The following is a 25,498-nucleotide window of genomic DNA, read 5'->3' on the forward strand; positions in this document are numbered from 1 at the left end:
TAATGAACCCGAAGGTGAAAAAAAAAATTGTTTATGAATTTTTTAAAAACTTTAATTGCTTCTTTGTCATAATCGTTTGCACGCAAGTAGTGTGAAATTTGATGCATAAAATTAACTTCACGTACATTTTGCTTTTAAAATTACGAATAATGTATTATCCAAGTAATTATTCGGCCATCATATAATATAAATAAAGAGCGTTATGTATAAATGTTATATAAGATTATTTACATCTTACTTGCGAGTGATAACTTTTATGTTTCTTTTTTTTTTCAATTACATTGCAATATGTTTTTTCAGCTAGATCACAAAATGCAACTAATTCAGATGAAATGGCGATGAAAAAAATGGAATGCTTTTAAAGCTTAATTTTTGAGCATCATTTGTATGCTTTTAGTAAGAAATTTTATATCAAAAGCGAATATTCCGTATATTATTGACAACCTATATTTTTAATTGAGTGTTATCTTAAGAGAATAGTAATGAATAGTGGTCCAGATTATAAAAATAAAAATCAATATTGGATACAATGAACTAAATATTCCAGAACAAAAGAGTGAAGTCTAATCATTACAAAAAACTTAAATCCTTTCCTATCCAAAGACATAAGTTACAAAGACGTAAGTTAAATTCTCAGAATTAAATTGGTAATATATTTTTCAATACAAAAATAAGCATTAAAGCAAGCCAAAGCACCTTTCAGCAAAAATTATCTGTATATAAAATTGATCTAAAATCTAAAAAAATATTGTGTATCTTGAATATGTCTCTTTAGAAACATATATGAAGTTTTAAAAAAATGGTTAATTTTTCGTCTATAAAATGATTTTCAACAAATTTGAAGACGTTATTTTCAGTTTCAAAGACACTTTTTCTTTTTTACTATTATTAAAAACCATTAGCTGGGCATGTTTTCTTTTTACCGATATATCTTCAAACTTTGCTTTTTTTAAAAAATAATTCTGGATATTATTTAAAACAACACTCTTTTGATGTTTTAATTCACGATTTGTTCTTTCTTTAAAAGGAAATGCTTTATTTAGAATAATAATTTAAAATTTTGAAGTAAGAAACTATTTTTTTGCAAGGAATTTGATTGAATATATGCATGTACTAACGACATTTTTTTTAAAGTTGTGTCTTAACATAAAGAAAGAATTGCATTATAAATATTCATATTAACATGTTTATTTCTGATTCTCTTGCTCTTAACGATTATTCAACGTCTTCAGTTCCACTGTAATTATTTGTAGAATAAATGTATTATTACCTACATTTATGCTATATTTCATACTCCATTAATAAATGGAAACCTATGTTTTCTTCAATTATTGTAATAATCCATGCATTAGATAGTGGTTGATATTAACTGTAATAAGCAAGAAAGAAAATTAAAGCCATAAATATTGTTATTTGTCATTATGGATTTAGATGTATATGGATTTAGATATTTAATGGTGTTTTAATTCGAGATGTGTGTTTTCAAGTATATGCATTGTGGGGTTTTTTCAAAAGTATTTATAATAAAATATTATAATACAAAAGATTGATTCCTGCATTTTTTTATAATTTTAATTATTAAATATATACAAAATAACAACAATAAAAATCCCCAATCAAATGTTTATTCAAATTCATGGTGTCAAATGATCTATTTCATCATTGAGTACTTGGAACTTGTTTTGCAAAGGAGTTTGTGATATCGAAAACAATATGCCATATATAACGACCGTGGACTATTAAAAATTATCGACTAATTAAATTTGCTTTAAATCAGGACTGCCAAAAAAATTATAATATCAGAAAAGATTCCATGTTCAAAATGTTTCAGTTTAAATATTTAATTACCACCATCTACCTTTATTTTAATAGCATTATTGAAAATATAATTACATAAGGATTATAACTGAACGGTCATCCTACTTTTAAAAAAATATTTCGAATGTTTTAATACACTTCGTGGAATTCAATTACAGTTTAAAAATACAACTCACCGTAATAAAATTTATATTATAAATTAAAAATGTTCGTCCATGATAATTTGAAAATTGCAATAGCAGATTACAGTTTTTTTCTACCAATTATATACAAAACAGCAGCTGTCATATTCCGTCTATTAAATGCATATTTAAATTCATGTAGTCAGTTTTGTTATTTTGTTTTTCAAAAGTAGCTAAGACATAATCTTCCTTCCATTTTACAAACACCATTTTGCAAATAGAGAGATATATTTATTATCAGACGATAATTTAAAGACTGAAAAAAATAGTTATTGGAAAATGAAACAGTTTTAAATCAAACGATTTCTTATATATTAAACTGAAATTATTCAGAAAAAAAATGAGAATAGCCTCGATCTAATGTAAATTTTATTTCCATTGCTTATTTACAAAAACCATTTTATATGAAAAGATATGTATTTAGTATCAGACGATAATTTGAAGATTGAAAAAAATAATTATTTGAAATTGCAACTATTTTAAGTCGAATGATTTCTTAAATAGTAAATTTAAAAGATACAGAAAAATATGTGAATATCATGAATACAATATAAATGTTTTTTCTAGTAGTTGTTTGAACATTTCTAATAAGATAATTAGCTAAAAGTTATTAAATCAATCACATCTTCCAATTAAAGTAATCACATCTCGATGAAATATAAAGGAGATAAAAGATTTCAGAATTAGAGCCAAACGATAAATCCACTTAGGAAGAAGAATATCACCTTTCATTAGGAACAATTTTCCCACGTTGCAGTAAATCTCATTTAGCTCGTCGATCCTATGCTATCGTCAATAAAAAAAAAAAAAAAGTTCAAAATGTGTACCTTTTGGATCCGCATTAAACTTTAACCGTCGCCATTTGTAAGTGAAACCTACAAACTTTCTTCCCTTAAAGAGGGAGGGAGCTTTCTACATTTCCAACTCCCTCTCTTTCTTTAAGTAATGAAAGCAACTTTCCATCATGCCTACTTCGCAAAAACTTTTCTACAACTTCCGCCCACCCCTCTCATGGGAAAGGACCCTTCCGAATCTTCAGATTTTCCTCTTAATGGCCACTTCCATTGTCCAAATCTAAGGAGGCACGTATCCTTTGGCAGAAAATGAGAATAATTTCTAAAATTGGGGTTTCTCCCAGGCCTCGAGAACAGTGGATTACTCCATCCACTAAGGATATTTTTCTGTAATGACGGCGGGAGGGATATATCCTTGTGTCCTGAGGAGAGGCGTAATTAGGGAAAAGGGGGTTGTTGGGTATCCTCATCTTGGAGATAGATTTCTTTTTTCTGCTTTATTCTCTGAGATATAAATGAAACGATCGGATTTCTTAAGTTGAAGGTCGTGCCCTTGATTTTTCTAAAGATTATCTAAGGTAAGAAGAAGAAAGTGTAAAAGTAGAATTTCTGTGAATTGATTTTAGAAGGAACTTTCTACATTCTAGATTTCTTTGAAATTTAAATAAAGTTAACTGAAAGAATGCTTAAATTACCAATTTATTTGGTCACTGTAATACTTTATTTCAAATTAATTCTGTACAAACTTTAGATAGTTATCTAAGCAAACTTTGTGATCAGAAAGCCACAAATAGCTAACAGTGTCTATTCGATATATTTATTTCTGATTTACTGTTTTCTTTATTCCCCGGGATAAAAACGATTAAAATTTTTAGTTGGAAGTCATACGCTTTATTTTTCTGGAGTATAAATTAACTATAGAGTGATAAAAAAAATGAAAAAGCAACATATATATACCATTACATTAGAGGCAATACCTTTCTGTTAACTAAAAATTGCCATAAGGTGTAAATATATTTAATTGACAAATGAGACCAAAACAACATACTGCCATAGTCTAAGATATAACTTATTAATTGATTTGTGGAAAGAAATTTCCTGATCCGTCTAATGTTAAATGGTCTGATCATTTTTAATTAGAAAAGTTACATTAAAATGTTCTTTTCAAATCTTAATAATCTTAACTTCACAATTATTGTGAAGGGGTTTTATTGATAGTTAACTTCTGTGTCTTTTTCAGTAAATATTTCAGTGGCCATTTCAATTATACATATATAAATGAATCAATTTTTATTTTCTTTATATGCTTATAAAGAACTGCACCGATTTTATTTTTTAAGATATATGGCTACTCTCTGGATAATTTTGCTTTACTAAGGGCTACTCTTTTGAAGAAAGCAGTGAAATTGTAATATTTTTGAATTCTTACATAAAGCAGATTGAAAAGGAATGGGAAAAGTCAGGTAACACTAGTTAAATGTCAATAGTTTTTTTAATAGAAAAAAAAAATGATTTTTTTTTTTTTTTGGCGAAAAGAAGTATAAAGTAAAATCTTGTAGTTTAGAAGTGGATAAAATGATTTGCTCAAAGTCTTGTAGAAAGCTAAATATATATATTACCTTGCTCCTGAATTATAAATGGAACCTCTAATATAATTCAATCCATAAATATTGAGATTCGATTAATAAATAGCATGAAACTTTTAGTTTAAGGCACTGTAAAGTATTAAAACAATTATAGAATATTCCTAATTGAATAAATTGCTTTTCTCTAATTCAGGAACTGCAAAGTATATTAAGAAACTATTATATCAAATTGGAACAAAGAATATGTATCAGGATTTAATTTACGATGTTTTATTGTAGGAACATTCTACAATTCTATCCATTTTTTGGAATTTGTGAAAATCGCATTTAAAACATATAAAATAGCATTAAAACATGTATTATTTAGTTGAAAAATCCAATGAAATTTCCTAAAGAATAAGATTAATAATAAAATTCAAACGATTTTATGAATGTTCCGCAATTAAGATTATTGAATAAAAAATATTGAATTTCTTTAAAACAAATAGATTTTTAAACGTGTTACCTAACTTAATCTCTCAGAAAGATTATAAAATACAAATGTAGTCTACGTATCTAAATTATCAAAATATCTGATGAAAAATGTCATTTAATGGCACAGTTTAAAAAAAAAGTGAGGTATGTTTTAAGCAAACAAAGGATGTATATTGCTAAATTTCAACCAAAACTAGATTGTTTATGATAAATGAAACATCTGCTTCTATGACCCTGGGTGGATTTCAAAGCATATTTATTGTCAATAAAAAAAATATTTTTCTTGCATGAACCAATTACCATACAGAAATCAATATGTAGGAAAAACGAAAACTTATAAATAATTCATGTTATTTGTTTTCGCTAGGAGTTTTTGATATAGGACATTTTACTACGCACACGCAGTGACATTTATAAACTTAAAGAAGAAAAAAATCATCACATCAAATATAACATATTAATAATGGTAATTTTTTTCCCTTTTAAACAGAACATTATATGATAAACATTTAGCTCGTAACACAGCAGGTATTTCATTGGTTAAATTTGTTATTTTTTCAACAAATACTAGATGTAAATTCAGATGATAATTACTTATCACGTTTAGCTAAGAATATATCTACGATATTACATTTAATATCACATGTTTTTAGAAGGATTATAAAGAAGTGTATTTATAAATGTGAAATCAAAAAAGTGTATTCTGAGATTCTAAAAAGAAACATTATCGCTCTTGAAATGCATTAAATTGATAAAAATATAATCAGATGATTCTTACGAACGAATGGATAATTAATTTTATAATTTTCATGAGAATTCCTCAGTTTTCAGTAATTTATTGGGAAATTTGAGAGATTAATTTGTCTAAGACATTTAGCAAGTCCTTTTTTTTGTCGAACTCAAAATTTTCATTTTTTTTCTTTGTTATTTGTTGCGAATGGTCCTATAAGAAAATAAATGCTAACTTACTTTCAGAATCATCCTATTTTTTTCTTTTTCTTATCATTTCGAAGATTATTTTATTCGGATTTCTACAGTATTAAAAAGAAGAGTTCCTTTCTTTTTTAATAGTGTAATTTTTGTAACGGTAATTCAGATGAATTGACTCAAACAAAGATTTTTCTTAAGCAAACTAGTATATCTGTAAAAAAATATTTCACAATAATAAAAGAAATTGTTTGTGGGTGCTTTTATGCACATTGCTTTTATAATTCATCGTTTAATTTTTCCAAAAAAATAAATGTAATGCATTTTTTTATTAATGCAAAACGTTTCATATTTAATAGCCCAATAATTTATTAGAAATTCATTAATATTAATAAACTTTTTAAAAGTAAAATGTATTTAAAAACAAATATCTCGCCATAATAAAGGAATGTAAGTTCATTGTGTGTAATAAACGAAGGATAATTTTATGCTCTAATGCTTACAGTTTAGAAATAAAAACATAAAACAAATGGTGGATCGAACCAGTGATTTAAATATCGATGAATCGATGAGCAAGATTCATATTCTCAACTATTATATCAGTTTATTTTTACGATAGCACCTGTCAAAATACCGTAGACGTGCAACCGATTTCGAATTAGTTTGATATTTAATTTGTGTGGTAAATATGACTAAACGCCATGTGCGGCATGTACTGCTTTTGCTGTTCTGGGGGGGGGGGGAGGTTGTGATGCGAGCACTGGCCGTTGTATTATTGTAGAAATTAACTCGATGCATGGATGTTGCGTTAAGAAATTGGTTCAGATTATTCAAAAGTGGGGATTCTTCATACTGTTCTATTCGGTTGAATCAGAAGAGTGTGGTGTTCCATGAGGATTAAAAATCAAATGGAACAATAAATACAGTCATTCATTTCTACAGTCAAATACAGTCATTCATTTCTATCAACATTCATTTCTACAGTCAAATACAGTCATTCATTTCTATCAACATTCATTTCTACAGTCAAATACAGTCATTCATTTCTATCAACATTCATTTCTACAGTCAAATACAGTCATTCATTTCTATCAACATTCATTTCTACAGTCAAATACAGTCATTCATTTCTATCAACATTCATTTCTACAGTCAAATACAGTCACTCATTTCTATCAACATTCATTACTACAGTCAAATACAGTCATTCATTTCTACAGCCATTCATTCTTAATCGATTTGAAGCATGCATTGATCGGAAAGTTTCCAGATCGGGCTGCTAGACAGAAAAAAGGATTTTGCTGCAAGATAATGCCTCATCCCAGAAACACAAAATTTAATGACACCATTTCTGCAAATGTTGGGAGCTCGCCATAATCATCAGACATGGCCTCTTCAGACTACTGTTTATTTTCATCGAGGTCTCACACAATTTACAGAAACACTTCAACTTTTACGAAGAAGTTTAAAGACTAGACTAAATCATCTAGAAATGTGAAAAAACTTTCTAGAAGGGCATTTCCGTTTAAAATACAGGTAGGCAAAATATGCATCTAGCTTGAATAAAGCATGCTTTGAATAAAGTATTTGTTACTGTTCTTCCATGGTATAATTGTTTCATTTAAGAAATATTAAGAATTATTAACCGGTTCAACTGGTATATGTGTTTTAAAAGAGTTTAAGAATAAAATAAATTACTGCGTAATATTTGTTCTATAATAATGAGAAATAACAGACAGTTGAGTGAATGAAATGAGGAATGAATAAAATAATGAATGAATTTATTTTTATTTTTGAATAAACTGTCTAAAGAAGCAGCCATCGAAATTTATTTTTATCTATGAAAAAAACAAAATTGAAATCTAGAAGATAATAAAGGATGAGGAATTAATTTATTGACATTTCTTATTCAAGCCATGGGATAAAATTTAAAAATAAAAATATTAAAAAACGAATATTAAGGCTATAAAATTTAATACTAAAGTAAATTTATTCTGATATAATTTCTGTAATAAGAAATTCAAATTTCATTAAAATTGAGAAAGATAGATTTAAAAAAAATATTTATAAATTATATGGATCATTCATTTTAGGACTTATTTCAACTTTATAAGGAACTAGTAACACAATAAAAATAAAATGGTACAATAATAAATGATATGGCATGAAGAATATCATTTTTTTTTGTTTTATTTAAGTTATAGAGAAAAACATATTAAGATTAAGTTGTTTTTTTTTAAAAAAAAAGGAAATACAGAGTGCTAGATGAATGTTAACATGGTTTCAACTTCAAACAACATCTGTAAGATGAGAAATGAAAATTTCATTCAGAGAGAGAAAGAAAGAATTAAAATAGCCGTACAGAAATTAGATTGATTACTCCTCTAGCATTTTATTCCTACTTTATTTGCAAACTAACAGAAACTAATAACACAATAAAAATAAAATGGTACAATAATAAATAATATGGCATGAAGAATATCATTTTTTTGTTTTATTTAAGTTATAGAGAAAAACATATTGAGATTAAGTTTTAAAAAAAAGCAAACACAGAGTGCTAGAAAAATGCCCAACTTCATACAACATCTGTAAGATGAGAAATGAAAATTTCATTCAGAGAGAGAAAGAAAGAATTAAAATAGCTGTACAGAATTTAGATTGATCACTCCTCTAGCATTTTATTCCTACTTTATTTGCAAACTAACAGAAAATAAAAATGAATATTGATATAGACATTAGAAAAATAAAACAACATTACTGAAGAATATTGATTGATGAATTAATTCTGGATATTTTTAACTCAAACTATGAAGTTAAAGCTGAGAAGCTTTCATAAAAAGTGAAAATACACAAAGCACAAAACTAAATACTAACATCCTTTAAATTAGAAATATTATGATTTAGACGAAAAGTGCGGATTTTATTCGGAGTTAGAATGAAAAAATACACAGAAATTCAATTAGTGATTAATTTTAACATTTTATTCCCACTTTATAAGGAAACAAGATCAAGAAATCCAATGGGGATTACGACATAACAAAAATAAAATGGAATATTAAAAGAAAATAGGGGTTGAAGAATTATTTATCGATATTTTTTATTCGTAACTAGAGGACAATATAGCAGAACATTTTTATTTAAAAAAATGAATAAGAAGTGTACATTTAAACTAATAAAAAATCATTTTAATTCGTAATAAATTCTCTTGGATGGTAAGTGCAATGTTCATATAGATTTCGTAGCCAAAGAGTAAAAACTACGAACAAAAATTAAATTAGCCATCCGTTCTATCAATTTATTTTATACTGGTACCAGAAAAACAGAAAAAAATAGCAACAGGTGAAGAAAATAGAGATAAAGTAATTTGTTTATCTATATTTACTTAATAAACCGTCGAGGAAAGCTATATTCATTAAAAAAAGTGAATATGCAGAACGTAGACACACTAATAATTTTGTTTCAAATGAATATATGTTTTGGAGATGAAAATATATTTATTGTGTTCATTTATTGAATGAATGAAAAGTTAAACGAACACTTGATTCATTCATTGCTAATTTTCTTATTTTAGATTAATTCCCTGTAAATGAAATAAATTGGTTGAAAAAAAATGCAGCTTACCTGATATCCCTTCATAGGTCCACCACTCTTCCCAGCTGCCATCAGTGCCTGAAAAATAAAAATCGATTTAATTACTTACAAGATAATTGTTTCATTTATTGATTACAATAGAATGATACAAAATACAATAATTATGATTGAATTAATCGCAAAAGATTTACCCTCTCACTTCCGTAGCGTGCGAAATTAATTAAATGGCTATTATTATTTCGATAGATGTCTGGCAAAAAATTTGGTTGAGTCTTATTGGTCATCAGCGTTTACAACTCGAACTCTCTTATAGAAAGTAAGTTCCGTCATCGTAGTGAACTCCACGCCAGTTTTTCCATCAGGAAAGAGAAAGCCAACAACGATATTAGAATATTCTTATCCTAGTGAGGCAACCCGGTGGGAGATTTGATTGTACTAACGGGAAATAATAGTTGTTAAATGAACAAATATTTATAAATAAAAAGGTTTTGCCTTTACTGTGAAGTGGAAACATTTATAATCTATGAGTAATATAGGATAGTCTTTAATTTTTCTTAGTGCTTAAATCCTTCTAACATAGTAATAAGTTCGTATCTTAGAAATTGAAAATTTTCACCACCGTGAGAAATTCGTGGTTGAAAGTTTTTACCGCTGTGAGAAATTCAGGATTCAAAATTCTCAACTTTTTATCAAAGGTTTGTCCTGCGCGTTTTTCTAGAGAATGTTAAATCTGACATAGAAGGAATATGTCCTATCGTAGTTAACCCCTCTTCTTACTGTTTGATCTTGAATCAAAATTGTGAGAACTAAAGTAAAATTACTCTCAAGTGGTTTCGAAACAAGATGTTACCGACAAGAAACCACCGAACGAATTTAATCGCAAAACCTCCACATCACATAAATGAAAAAAGTTTTTATATGATAAATTTATCTCTTAAGTAAGCCACATTCAAACGTGTTTGTTTATAAGAATCTTATGGAGTTTAGAGGCGAAACATATTGGCAAATAATGAAATAGTAATGGATTATCTTGCATTTTTAAAGTAGTTTATTCGTTATTTGCAGTTACAATAATATATTACATAAAATCAATAAAATACTAGCCATCGAAGGTGACTATTTATTAGACTGTTAAATGTCATAAGATTTCATATGAAACCAAAAAAATCCCAAAATTTTTACACAGTTGGGGCCTGTGAAATTCTGCGGTGTTTCTTTTTTTGATAGAGAACAAGTTGCGAAATATTTTTTTATGAAAAATGCAGTTTGGTAGGCCATATGGTATATTTATTTAATCTTCAAAAGTGCTTATATAAAATAAAGATTGTAAAAATCAGACAAGAGCGCTAAAACTAAAAAGAATTATTTATTCGTTTTTCTAAATACATGAATTAAAGAGATTTTTAATAGTGAGAATTAAAAAAAAGAACCCCAACATACAAATTTAATTAAGAATAACACAGTGACTTCCAAGGAAAAAACTACAATAGCAGGTGATAGATAATTGAAAAGCTATACAGTGAAAGACGACTCCAAAATAAAATTACATTAGCAGACGATAGATAATGAAAAACTATACTGTGAAAGCCGACTCCGAAATAAAAAAAAAGGGATAAATCGCCAATTTGTTGCTTTCAAATAGCTGCAAAAATTCCAAGACAAACCAACATCATGTTCTCACATGATAAAAAATCTTATTTAAAACTATTTTTGTAAATATAAATACCGTTAATCCTTTTGATTATTTATTTTTATACTATGAATTAATTTTAATTTAATTGATATGCTCTTATTAAAGCCGAAAACATGGAACGAAATTTTGTCAAATGATTTCATTCACGATTCCATTTATGACAATTAATAGAATGTAATCAGTCATTTCACTGCACGTTGACTAATGTTGGGCAGTAACTGTGGCACGGCACATTTGATGTTAAGACCTTAACATCAGTTGAAGTTTTTTATCCTTTGGAAACATTTTAAATCGTTTTGATACCAAAACATTTAATCTTTCAAACACAAAATGTCCGATTTTTATTATGTGAAATATTTCCAAATACAATCGATAAAATATTTCTGGAAAATTAAATTTACTTTTGATTGTTTGGTCGGTTTACTTTTTATAACTTTTATTCGCTACAACGTCGCCGCCTGCAAAGAAGACACCAGTTAAAAAGTCAATCGAAATTGTTACTTTTTTTTCCCCAAAACAATTCCATTCGATGTATTCTTTGGATCAAGCCTGTCCAAAACTTCACGCAAGAGAACAGCCATTTTTAGCTAAAGGATTAAAGCTTTTGCTGATATACTGATGTTCTAAAAAGAATCAACCTTCGAGCTTTTTTCTGTTGTCTTTTAACTTCCCTTTACAAAATTGAAATTGCTCGACAATTCTTTTTCTTTTTCCTTTTTTTAAAGCCTTTTTCTTCTGTTTGGATAAACTGTAGTAAAAAACCGGGAAAACAAAATAAAAAACAAGTTAAAGTTTACAAGAAAGATGAGATTGGAACAGGTCTAGATTAACTGATCAATCTAAGTTTGAAGTGAAGTGAAGTAAGTCGACAAATTGGAAAGGCATTAGAAAACGAATCGGAAAAACAAGATTTGCTTTCAACGAATTACGCGATTACACTGTTCTTTTTAATATTTAATCCACGCACTCATTAAAAATAGTTTCTAATTACCAAACCGTTGATTTAATCTCATAAAATTCCGAACCTCTTTGTTTTAAGAAACTTTTGTCATTATTTAATCTTGCTTTGGCAACGATATTGATTTGTTTCGAAGCTTCCAAAGAACTTAACTTTCTCAGTTACAATTAAGTTCAGGAATTAATAATTTTTGAAAAAAGCAATTTATTAGTTCGTTAAGAACGGAAAAGTATTCAAGTATATATATAAGTGTTTCAAAAGATATTTTGCTTTATTAAAATCGTCTGATTTTCTTTGTGGAAAGATTTATAAGATTTAATTTTAATTTTCTGGAAGCGGGAAAATTAAACGTCTCGTCTTTATAGAAGTCTAATTAAGAAATGGATGGTGACTAATTTTTTAATTATGTTATCGTTCTTTCGAAATTCAATATTGTTTATCTATATATAATATTAATTAATATTCCATTGATTAGGTTTTTACATATGAAATTATTTAAAATATAAACATCTTCATACAGATGAAAATATTGAACTTATGACTCTATATAAATAATTATATTAGAAATTATATAAACTTTATATTAGAAACTAAACTAATATTTATATTAGAAATTAATTATTCATATAAAGAATCATGAAATTTATTTTCTATAATAAATTTTCATTTGAAATGGTTATTTTTTGTTATGAAAAGAAAAGTCCTATACGATGCAGCAGAAATAATTGGATGATTTAAAGATTCATGATGACGCATACTTTCTTCTAAAATGAATAATAATTTCTTCTGGCTGGATAATCATTTTTTTTTTCATTTAGAAAAACAATCACGTCTATTTCAGTCATAATGTTTATCAATTTTTCAAAATTTAATTTGGGCATCGATGTATCAATTACAGACTAAGAAGAAATAGCCAACTCGATCACTAAATTTATATGTCTTAAATAATATATTCTATGATTATTTTAAATCCTTCCTGCTTTAGATTCTTTTGAAAAGTTCTGACCGTGGAACTAAATTCATCTCTGTAGGTTCTGTGGTCATTCAAAATTTTAAGAAACTTCGTAATTCCATATTTTATCTTTATGAAAGTTGAGTTTATGCTTTTTAGGATAACATCGAATTCTTTTTTCTAACTCTGAACATTTTACGATTTTACCATTTCTCATTAATAAAATATGTGTACCTTATATTAGTAATGATGTATTTATCTTTCTTACTCTTAGGCTGGCTCCTTTATACTAATACGATTTTTGCTGACCTTATTATTTTCTGATTTTATTACACGTTGATATAAAACTCTTTGTGTATGAATTTATATAGTTTATAGTGACTAATGGACTTATTTTGTTGGTTTAATACTCATTTTGAAGCAAATGATTTATAGAATTTCGTATTATTATCTATAGAAATCCATAATGAACATTGTAAAATATGTTATTTTTCTAACTAATAAGACATTGCATCATATATCAGACTTCACATGTTTCGTATAGCAGTATATCATATATAAGATGAAACTTAATCATATCTTTTAAGCAAAAGAATCGCCTGTGAATTTTTTTAAAGCACAAAATTCTTTGTGTACTGAAATAAGCAAAACTTTCAGAAATGCTTTTTAATTTGAGAAAAAAATTGAAATAGAATTGGAGTTGGAAAAGAATTTCTCTATTCTATTATATCTCTTTTGATGTAGAGATTAGAACTAAGTTTAGAATTTTAGATATGATCGTGTTTTTGGCGAGCGAATATTGAACTGATCACAAATAAGGTTATACGAGTGATTACCTTTCATCTACCCGAAGACCAATAGTCATTTTCAGAAAGTTGTATTCTGTTACCGACGATATTTAGAAAACATTTTGAACTATAAATTGCTGGTATTACACTAAAAAATTAATTCATCTGAATTAAGTAGACACCTCGTCAGCCTGAGTTATAACAAATACATAAATACAACCAAAATGCAAAAAAATGAAAACATATAAACCTAAGATGAATCATAATATCAATATGGAATCAATACATAATCAATACGGAACTAAATTGACATATTATTAAAAAAGAAAGTCTTGTGATTCGCACTGCCTAAACATGCAAAATATTTACAACCTCCATTATGAACAATTAACAAGCCAGTTTACTATGCTTTATAAACACGTTTAAACATAAATAAATAAACACGTTTCTTCAGAATAGCATATGTAACGTACAGCCAAATGACATGCGCAATAAAGATTAATACAAAATTGTGACGTCACCAAAATAAGCTCCAATGATCGCTTACCAAAAATGATTTCAATTCAATTTCAATTTTACCTTTGTATATTTTTGTTTGAACAAAAATCGTTTGCAAAATTCTTCTTTTTGAGAGATTTCTTAAAAATAAGTTTACAATTTTACAAAAATAATTTAAATTTTATTTCTTATTTGTACAGGTTTTCACTTTGTTGAATTTCTAAAAAATATTTTGCTCATACCTAATTATAAATTTTAATCCATCGTTATTTTAATTCACTGTGCATCCAATTAATTTTTTTTTTGTTCGATACAGCAAAAAGCAAAGTTATTTTTTTTATGAATAAAAAATATGTTTATCAAGAATTTTGGAATATGTAAGCATTTCTTAAATTAGCTTTATTAAAGTCTCGTTATTCTACTAATTATATTGGAATAATTATTAAACTTTTAATTAATGTAGAAGTTTTTTGCATACAAATGTCATTTTTTTTCAGTGAATTCATTTGGCCTATATTCATTGCCGCAAAAATAAATTTTTAGAACTACCCACAGAATTTAATTGTCTAAAAATATTTTTTTACATGTGAAACTTAAAATGTATTCTTATAATTAGAACATTGCTGCAGTAAAAATAAAAATTTTGACTGAATGTTCTGTCTAAAAAAAAATACTTGTAAAGTAAAAAAAAAAAAAAAAAAAAAAAAAATGCTTGCAATATGTGAAAGGTAAATTTAAAGAATGAGATTAGATTGGGTATATTGAAGAATTCCTCGCTATTTCTATTATTAAATGACCATAATTAAAAGAAATAAAGCATTTAATTTTTTCATGTATGGATTTAATTACATGTAAGCGACTGCATCTGGGCATAAAATAGCACTTTACATCTGTTTTAGACTCATTTTGTATTGAAAATTGTTTACTTTCTAGGATTTAAACTAAAGGCAGGTGATTGGTTAATATTTAAGAGCAGACGATATTGAATAATAACGCAAATAAATAAGTTTCAGCATGAAAGATGAACTATAACGAATAATTTTCATTAAAAATGATGAAACATCGCACATTTGTATTGTTTTAAAATGTTTTTATTTATTTATGTCTATATTCAAAGAATGATTTCTAAATGTTATTCATACAATGATTTATAACCACTATTACACTTGTGGATGACTAAGTTGAAAAGTCTATTTATCGTGAAAATATGACATTTATTTAATATTCTCAATGTTTGAAAATTTTCTTTATAACGTCATTTGAATTTTGTTCTTAAATTCATTTCTGATATACGGTTTAATGTTATTTTATATCCATAAAAACGTTTCCTTCATACTCTGATCTTTCGTAGAAATTTTTTACGAAAAACCTTATAAATTTAAATCGAATGAACATCATTGATCAAATTTGGTATGATACGTTTTCAATATTTTCTGCAGTACTAGAGAATAGGTTATCTATTCATTTAAAAATATTTTATAGTGGTTTTATTGTTATTTTTTTTTATTTCTTGTTATATTTCTGTCAAATTGACATACAGCTTATTTTTCAGTTCAGGAACTAGATAATATATTTTTTAAGATACCTGCAAGAATTTTAAGCAAATCAAATTGCAGAACTTCTAAACTAAAAGAATTTTACTTTGTAACTCCATTTTGCGGAAAAAAGTATCTTTTTTCCCTTTTTCCCTAAAATTCTTCAAGAAGTCGACCGTCTATTTAAGTATATTTACATATATGTAAAGGTAGCAGTTCAAAAATGTAACAATTTAAAAAATGATAAATTGGCACTAACATGTTTGTATATCAGTGTCAAAGTCAAATAAATCAAATTATTAATCGTCTGCTTGCCTATACTTTCTCGCGTAGATAAGTGCAACTTAAAAATCTAAGGACTTAAATAATTGAAAATTGGAATATGAACTTACTACTATATACAATTATAGTTTGATGAGAAATTTTGGTTTCATTCAGGTGAAAATAAAAAATTTCATTTTTTTTTTTGTATTTGTGTATTAATTGCAAGCTAGAGATGACCTGTCAACAAAGTTGCACCAATAGGGATTTCTGTAATTACTGTTTTTCAATGCCTTGCCGTAAATACACAAATACCAATTTGCTTTACTATACTATAAAACCCTGAACTCAAATGTGTTTGACCTTAAAATCAAAAATTTGAGCCCTCATTGCATTCAGAAATTTCACTAAGGAATTTTAAAGGGTTGAGAGTTTATTTATAATTTTATTATGCTGTATACGCGAAAGTTTCAAGAAGACTACTTTAGCTGTTTTCCATATATATTTAAATACGCGGATTATAATGCTGGTGTAAAAATAACGACATAACTTCTGAATATTTATAAGGCTTTACTAAACTGAAAGGAAGGAGACTATTGGGAGCTTTTATGGCACACGTTTGCGAATTGTTCACTTAGTGCCATGAAATTATTATGCATATATGCAATTAAATATTATGCAAATAGAAGTATGAAATTAAATATTATGCATATGTTTTCATGCATTAAAATATAATACGCCAAGTTTCTTAAAAATATTTTTAACGAAATATATTATTTTTAAAAAATTAAAAGGTGTAAATATATTTAAAATATCAAAATATTCCATGCGACGTAACTTTCACTTTCTTTTCAATTATTTTTTTTCCTTATTATCCAATATAAATTTGTTTCTAACAAAACTGTGAATAATTTTGTAATTTCAATGAAATCCTAATTTCGTACACGCTTACTGTATTTTTTTATGAACAAAAATTCACTTTTAACTATCTAAAAAACTTCGAAATATAAAATGTATGCCTCATTTTCTTTTAATTCTTAACAGACATCTTTATTATCAATTTTATTTAATTGCCTCCAAAATTAAGACACTTGGTGCATTTTAAGGATACTGCAATTTAATTACAATATTATTTTGGGAGAAGTCCTTAAAATTTAATTTTTTCCCTCTAAGATCTTCAAATATTCATTTTAAGGGAATATTTTAGTTGAATATGAACATATATTTTGGTAATGAAACGATAAAAATAAAATTTCATGTTTTCGTCCTTTTTAGTTATTTCAAAGCCCACTGTCCCCTTAAATCAAAAGTTTAACCTAAAACTTTAAAATGCACGATATAAATTTGATACGATATGTAAGACATACTTAAATAATCTATACTTATAATAAAGCTCAATGTGTGTGTGTGTGTGTGTGTGTGTGTGTTGGCGCTCTACAGGCCAGGTCATTTGACATACAGCTATCAAATTTGGTACATGTATACCTTAGAGGTCGGGAATGTGCACCTGGGGTCCCTTTTTTTGAAATTTTAATTAGAATTTTAATTATTAATTAAAAACTAACTTTCCCGCCAAAAAAATCTTCCATTTTCCCCACCACCAACTTTTCCGCCAAAAAAATCTTCCATTTTCCCCACCGCCAAAGGAGTAAGACTTTTTTTCTCCCAACAGAAATGAGGCTAGGGTTAACATTTTTCGGCGGATTATTTCAAACGATTCTGTTTATTTTCTTAATGTTTTATGCATTTAAAATTAAACATTGTTAAATAATCCATGTTTCAGATTCATTCTGAAGTACTTTTGAATTAAAATAACACAGAATAAAGGAAATTAAAAATGTATAATCTGCATAGCGTTACCCCAACTGGCGTAGAAAAATTCACGCATTTGCGTTACCGGAGCTGGCGAAGAAAATTCACGCATGCGCATTCTGATTGTTGCCATGACAACCGTTTATCAACGGATGATTTAAATTATTTTTAGGTTAGTTGCATGCTTTTGTAATTAAATTGTATTTATGTTAGTTATATATTTTTTTGTATATGCTTATAGTTTTAAGTACATCGTTTTTAAAGTAGTTTTTTAAACCTGTTTTCGACCGATTATTTTAAACGATTCATTTTATTTTCTTAAAGTTTAATGCATTTAAAATTAAACATTGTTAATGAATCGATTTGTTCATGATGAATCTGAGAAAATTTTGTTGACAAATTCTTGAGATATTACATAAATTAAGAAAGATATTCTTTAGTGCCCATAAAGTTTAAACGCTCAGTGACTCTATTTTCAGTAATCATATTATTAAAAAAATGCTTTGTTTCAGTAAAAAATATTATATTAATTGCAGTTTAGTCATTTCCGTTTTAATTTTAAGCATAAATTATACCGGAACTAACAGAAAATTAGAGAGATACATACTATGTTATGGCTGAAGGACTTTATATTATTATGAGTGAATTACATGACTATCAAAATTTGAAGCTTTAAAATATTTGATGAAGAAGCTATTAAAGTAGGAATTACATAAAATATTTAATTATTAAAATTTTAACGAGCATTAAGATTGGCGGACCGGCTGGTCGCCAAAGGCGGCTAGTATTAATATAAACCGAGAATGACTTATTCAAATGAAACTACCAAAATGCAATTCCATCCACAAATATACGAAAACGAACCAAATACTTCCAGACAACAATCCACTGTTACTCTGAATTCGTTTGTTTATAGAAATCTTTGAAGCAAATTGTGGTAATAAAAAGTCTGGAACTCTAGAATGGAACAATTGGAAGGTAAATAGCGAAATTGGAATCGAAAACTGACTTTCTCCTACTGAAGGTCAATTGATATATTTCATATTTTTATCTTTTTATGTGGCACGATTGTGACGGAGTACAAAAACGGCCTTTTTCAATTTTATTTTTGTTTTGAATTGAATTTATGAGTTGGATAAATGTTTGTATAAAACTTTATTTTTCTTCTCAAGTACATTTGAATGAATTCCATTTCGTATATTATGGATATACAGATATTTAAAGGAAACTATTTATTTGCATTCAGAATATTTGGAATTTTCCGATTGTTATTCTTTATGTGAACCAAAATTATTCTTCATCTATACACGTCAAGCCTTTTACTCATGATTAATTACTCTATTTTTCATAGAATCAAGAAATTCAAGTTTTTCAAATTGGAATTACATGATGTTTCAGTCACATGGCTATGGAATTGCGCATGACGTTAAAAAATATATTTTCATCCACAATATTTCTTTAATCGTCTGTTATGTATTCTGAAAATTAAGTTGTTGTCTACATTTGACAAACATTACATAGTCTTAATTTATTCTCTCTATATTAGCATGTTATTATAAAAAAATAACAAATAATTTGTATGTTTAATAGTTTTGTAATAATAATTTAGTTTTAATATTAATTTGACATTGATTTGAAGATAAAATTGGATTTAAAATACTTAAAAAGTAAGGAAAGAAAATCAAATTATATTGTATTCGATGAGGAATATTTTTTTCTTCATAAATTCTTGCTCTCGATTCTTATCATCCTGTTCTTAATAGTAATTCGTCAGGGCCGCGGTGGCTTGGTGGTAAGGTCTCGGTTTTGGAATCTGAGGGTTTCGGATTCGTTACCCAATTGCATCGAAGAACCATCGTGCAATCGGGTCTGCTGCACATTAAATCCATCTGGGCCAAATGTTCTTCTGTTGGTGTAATGTGGTATGGAGAGGGGGATGCCAGTTCAGGTGTCGTCCTCGTTGTCTGACCTCGGTTCAAAATTACGAGGTCTATCGCAAAATAACCCTAGTGTTGCTTTAAAACGGGACGTTAATATATAACTAAATATTAATTCACCCTATTATTATTTTTTATTTCTTTATTAATTTACGAATTTTAGATCCCTTAATACTTCCTTCTTTGACAAATTGACTGAACATTAACATCATTCTTATTATTGATATTAACTTTAACTTTGTTGTTATTATGAAAGGATTTTATTGTATCTAGTAATTTGATATTAACTTTAACTTCGTTGTTATTATGAAAGGATTTTATTGTATATAGTAATTTCATATTAACTTTAACTTCGTTGTTATTATGAAAGGATTTTATTGTATCTAGTAATTTCATACTAACTTTAACTTCGTTGTTATTATGAAAGGATTTTATTGTATATAGTAATTTCATATTAACTTTAACTTCGTTGTTATTATGAAAGGATTTTATTGTATCTAGTAATTTCATATTAACTTTAACTTCGTTGTTATTATGAAAGGATTTTATTGTATCTAGTAATTTCATATTAACTTTAACTTCGTTGTTATTATGAAAGGATTTTATTGTATATAGTAATTTCATATTAACTTTAACTTCGTTGTTATTATGAAAGGATTTTATTGTATATAGTAATTTGATATTAACTTTAACTTCGTTGTTATTATGAAAGGATTTTATTGTATCTAGTAATTTGATATTAACTTTAACTTCGTTGTTATTATGAAAGGATTTTATTGTATCTAGTAATTTGATATTAACTTTAACTTCGTTGTTATTATGAAAGGATTTTATTGTATATAGTAATTTCATATTAACTTTAACTTCGTTGTTATTATGAAAGGATTTTATTGTATCTAGTAATTTCATATTAACTTTAACTTCGTTGTTATTATGAAAGGATTTTATTGTATATAGTAATTTGATATTAACTTTAACTTCGTTGTTATTATGGAAGGATTTTATTGTATATAGTAATTTGATATTAACTTTAACTTCGTTGTTATTATGAAAGGATTTTATTGTATATAGTAATTTGATATTAACTTTAACTTCGTTGTTATTATGAAAGGATTTTATTGTATATAGTAATTTGATATTAACTTTAACTTCGTTGTTATTATGAAAGGATTTTATTGTATATAGTAATTTGATATTAACTTTAACTTCGTTGTTATTATGAAAGGATTTTATTGTATCTAGTAATTTGATATTAACTTTAACTTCGTTGTTATTATGAAAGGATTTTATTGTATATAGTAATTGGATATTAATTATTAAACGTATAACGATACTATTTGATTTTTAGTAATAACAATCAGTGTTAATATGTATATCATTTTTTGTATTTATATTACATAAACTAATTAATTAAGACCAACAATAATTTATCCTTTTTAAACTAGTTATTTGAAAATATATATAATTTTTGCAAATAATTTACTAACAGGAAATATATATTGACGTCAGTATTTCTTTTTTAATTTCCTTTATAATTAGCTATCTTAGCATCGTTTTTAATTATTATTTTTATTAAATTTTTTTTAACAAAAATCGTTTGCTTTTTTCCATTATTAAATACTAGCCGCCTTTGGCGACCAGCCGGTTCGCCAATTTTAATGTTCGTTAAAATTTTAATAATTAAATATTTTATGCAATTTCTACTTTAATAGCTTCTTCATCAAAATATTTTAAAACTTCAAATTTTGATTATCATATAATTCATTCATAATATTATAAAGGCCTTCAGTCATAACGTAATATGTATCTCTCTCATTTTCTGTTAGCACCCGTAGAATTTATGCTTTAAATTAAAGTGGAAAGAATTTATCTTCAATTAATATAATAATATTTTTTACTGAAACAAAGCATTTTTTTATAATCTGATTACTGAAAATAGAGTCACTCAGCGTTTAAACTTTATGGGCACTAAAGAATATCTTTTTTAATTTATGTAATATCTCAAGAGTTGGTCAACAAAATTTTCTTAGATTCATTATGGGCAGATCGATTCGTTAACAATGTTTAAATTTAAATGCATCAAACACTAAGAAAATAAAACGAATCGTTTAAAATAAACGGTTGAAAACAGGTTTTAAAAAAACTACTTAAAAAACGATGTACTTAAAACTATAAGCATATACAAAAAATATATAACTAACATAAATACAATTTACTTACAAAAGCATGCAACTAACCCAAAAATAATTTAAATCATCCATTGACAACGTTGTCATGGCAACAATCAGAACAGAATGCGCATGCGTGAATTTTCTTAGTCGGTTACGTAACGCAAATACGTGATTTTTTCTAAGCCAGTTGGGGTAACGCTATGCGGATTAGAAATTTTTAATTTCCTTTATTCTGTTTTATTTTAATTCAAAAGTACTTCAGAATGAATCTGAAAGATTGATTCATTAACAATGTTTAATTTTAAATGCATCAAACATTAAGAAAATAAACAGAACCGATTGAAATAATCCGCCGAAAAATTTTAACCCTAGCCTCATTACTGTTGGGAGAAAAAAAAAAAAACAAAAAACTGAAGCCTTTCTCGTTTGGCGCTGGGGATAATGGAAGATTTTTTTGGCGGAAAAGTTAGCGGTGGGGAAAATGGAAGATTTTTTTGGCGGGAAAGTTAGTTTTTAATTAATAATTAAAATTCTAATTAAAAATTCGAAAAAAGAAACCCCAGGTGCACATTCCCAACCTCCAAGGTATACATGTACCAAATTTGGTAGCTGTATGTCAAACGGTCTGGCCTGTAGAGCGCCAACACACACACACACACATTGAGCTTTATTATAAGTATAGATTAAAATAATTCAGTATTTTAGTAGTTAATAATAATTTGGCAGATAAAATTTGGTTTCTTAAAAAATAACTATCCTTAATATAAATATTTACCATAAATATATTTACCATTTTTTTTATGAAATCAAGGAAAAGAAACCAAATAGAGTGATCTTAAAACTTTCTCGCACTATATCTAATAAAAATGAATTTTTGTTTTGGATTCTTTTTTATCCAACTGATTGATATCAAAACATGACGCAGAACTACAATTGAAGTTACAAAATTATATGGCAAATTTTATATACTTAAGCATTGCATTTTCGAGCTATCGCGTTTACCTACTGATGAAAGTACAGACCGACAGGCGTTCAACTCTTTCTTAGATTTGACTCAAAATTTGACAGAAGCCAATACTATAGTTTTTAAATTTGAGTTCGAAATTTTATCTATCTAATCCTCTTCAATTTGTAGTTATCACGTTATAATCGGACAGCTGATAGGCAGACTTTTTCTGAATGGATTCTGCACAAAATTTAATAGAAATATACAAATTTGGTCTATTGAAAAACATTACACTGAATTTTAGATGGCTGCATCAAACTTTTTTTGAGTTATTTTTGTCACAGTCAAACGGTTATTTTACAAAAAATGTCTTTTTCGATATTAGGCAGGTCTAAAATATAAAGAAAATAATAACAGAATATAATACAATACATAACAGAATACAATATATAACAGAAAATAATACAAGAAAATAATAACGGAATTACAAAATATAAAATTTTTAATTGCATGTTTTTTCATTAAATAGGGATATTCAATTTCACTATAATGTGTTATTATAAAGTATATATTTCCACCATTATAATATTTATCTTTTATTTTCAATAAATAAAAAAAAAATCAGAAAATATCCTTTCTAACCATAATTTTAAGCAATCATTGAATTGAAAGTTTAAATTAGAAATCACTTTTAAATGTGCGAAATTTTCCATGCAAAATTCAGGATAATACATTTTATTCCAATAATATTTTGCGGCACTTGCTATAATCCAAAATGTGTCATTTGGAACTGATTCTTTATAAAATAATTTCGGGTAAACATTACAAATGAGTATTAAATAAATCATACTTTTTGATAAATTTACATTCATTATTACGTGTGTATTTGATTTTGGAATTACATAAGGCAACATATTTAAAATGTTTATCGCTTTGATTTCCACCTAAATGTTTGCTTAGCAAAACAATGTGCTGATTCATTTACCTTAAAATAGTCTAAAAAATAATATCTTAATTTATACTCAGATCATAAATATATCGTTCATTTCTTTTTAGCATACTATCAAAAATATCTTTTTCAAGAGAATCACTGAAGTGGAAGCTGCTGCATTTTTCAAAGCAGCCGGCATCGATGTTTCGAAGAATCTCTAAAATTTAGTTCTCGAATAGTTAGAAGCATATTTGGAGTAATGAATGTTTGCTGTTTTTAACAGTTTCTTAAAAAAAAAATTGCAAAAAAACCCAAAAAAAAACCATATTTTTTATTCCATTTTTAAATATAAGGAACCGAAACAAAACACAATACACATGTTTTAAGTTTATTTTATTTTATACGGGTGAGAGAGCATATAGTTTTACCATCAGTTTGCTCTCCCAAGTCATCTCACGTACAAGAAAAAAGTCAGAAATTAGTCCGCTATGTTTAATGCCCACCCCTTCATAATCATTATCGGTAAAATCATCTGCTCTGCATATCTTTATCATACGCTTTATATAATTCTTTTTTACCGTAACCACTCTTATTTATCTATCAACTGCCACAAAGAACTATTGGGCAAAACACCTGTCAGTCCAAAGTTTTCCAATAAAACTTTGTAAACTTCCAATAAATGCAGAATATTTTATTTCTTTTTGAGCTTTACTCAGAAGAAAAAAATGATTAAATAAATCGTATTGAGAAATCATGAGAGACACGAGTTTTCTAGTTATAATAATTAAGAGCGATGCATATGAACCTGAGATAACTCGGGTATATTAGGGAAACAGTTAAACACGAACAGAATAGGTTAAGCGAATGAAATTTGGTATTCTTCTCTTTACACCATAATTATAAATTTCTGTTAATGTTGGAGGAAATATGTGCCGGGCAAATGTGTCTCTATGTCCTATCATATGCATACAAAAAAGATCGTTAAAAATTTTATATGTTTAATCAATGCATTTTCAAATTCTTTTTTTTCTCTATATTCATTAAATTTTGAGCATTCTTCTATGATCAGGTTGACTTTCAATCAGTATGTCTATCCTTTCCATCAATATATCAGGTTGATTTACTGTCAGTATCACAATATGAACTAAAGAAATTTAAATAAAAATACTTGAAATATTTTCGAGAAAATAGTTCGTTAGAATAAAACCGTTTAGACCGGGAAGACTTGCTATTCAAATTTGAACAGAACAAATTCTTAGACACAACAGATAATAAGAAAACATTAGATACTTAAAAAAACAATGCCGATTATTATGGCCTCTTGTTTTAATCGTAGAGCCAACTTGGGCCATGTGTACGACTTGACTACTCATGCATCACTCATTCGCTTGCACAACCCCTTTTTACAGGAGGGCTCATTCACACATCTCACAGATAGAACAACGGAAGAACAACCATGCCCACACCGGGACGCCCAGAACACGGAGAAGATGCGCTACCTCTATGCCAGGACGCCGCCTTCATTGAAAATTCTACACTCATGTCAATGATCAATATTTTGTAACTGTCGTTCAACAATGTCACTCACTCCCCTACCCAAGGTCCATTATTTTATAAGAGAAGAATGTTAAGGCCTTTGAACGT

The 25,498-nt window shown here is 27.1% G+C and overlaps 1 protein-coding gene across 1 annotated transcript in view; it reads right to left on the bottom strand.

The window, feature by feature from the left end:
- Positions 1-25,498, bottom strand: part of LOC129957177 (carbonic anhydrase-related protein 10-like) — a 765,422-nt gene that overhangs the window by 622,166 nt on the left and 117,758 nt on the right. Inside the window, exon 2 of the mRNA XM_056069369.1 lies at positions 9,403-9,450. Within this exon, the coding sequence (XP_055925344.1) occupies positions 9,403-9,450 (48 nt within the window). The remainder of the gene's footprint in view (positions 1-9,402; positions 9,451-25,498) is intronic.

The sequence above is a fragment of the Argiope bruennichi genome, chromosome 11 (genome assembly GCF_947563725.1).
Source record: "Argiope bruennichi chromosome 11, qqArgBrue1.1, whole genome shotgun sequence".
In the NCBI taxonomy this organism is placed as follows: Eukaryota; Metazoa; Arthropoda; class Arachnida; order Araneae; family Araneidae; genus Argiope; species Argiope bruennichi.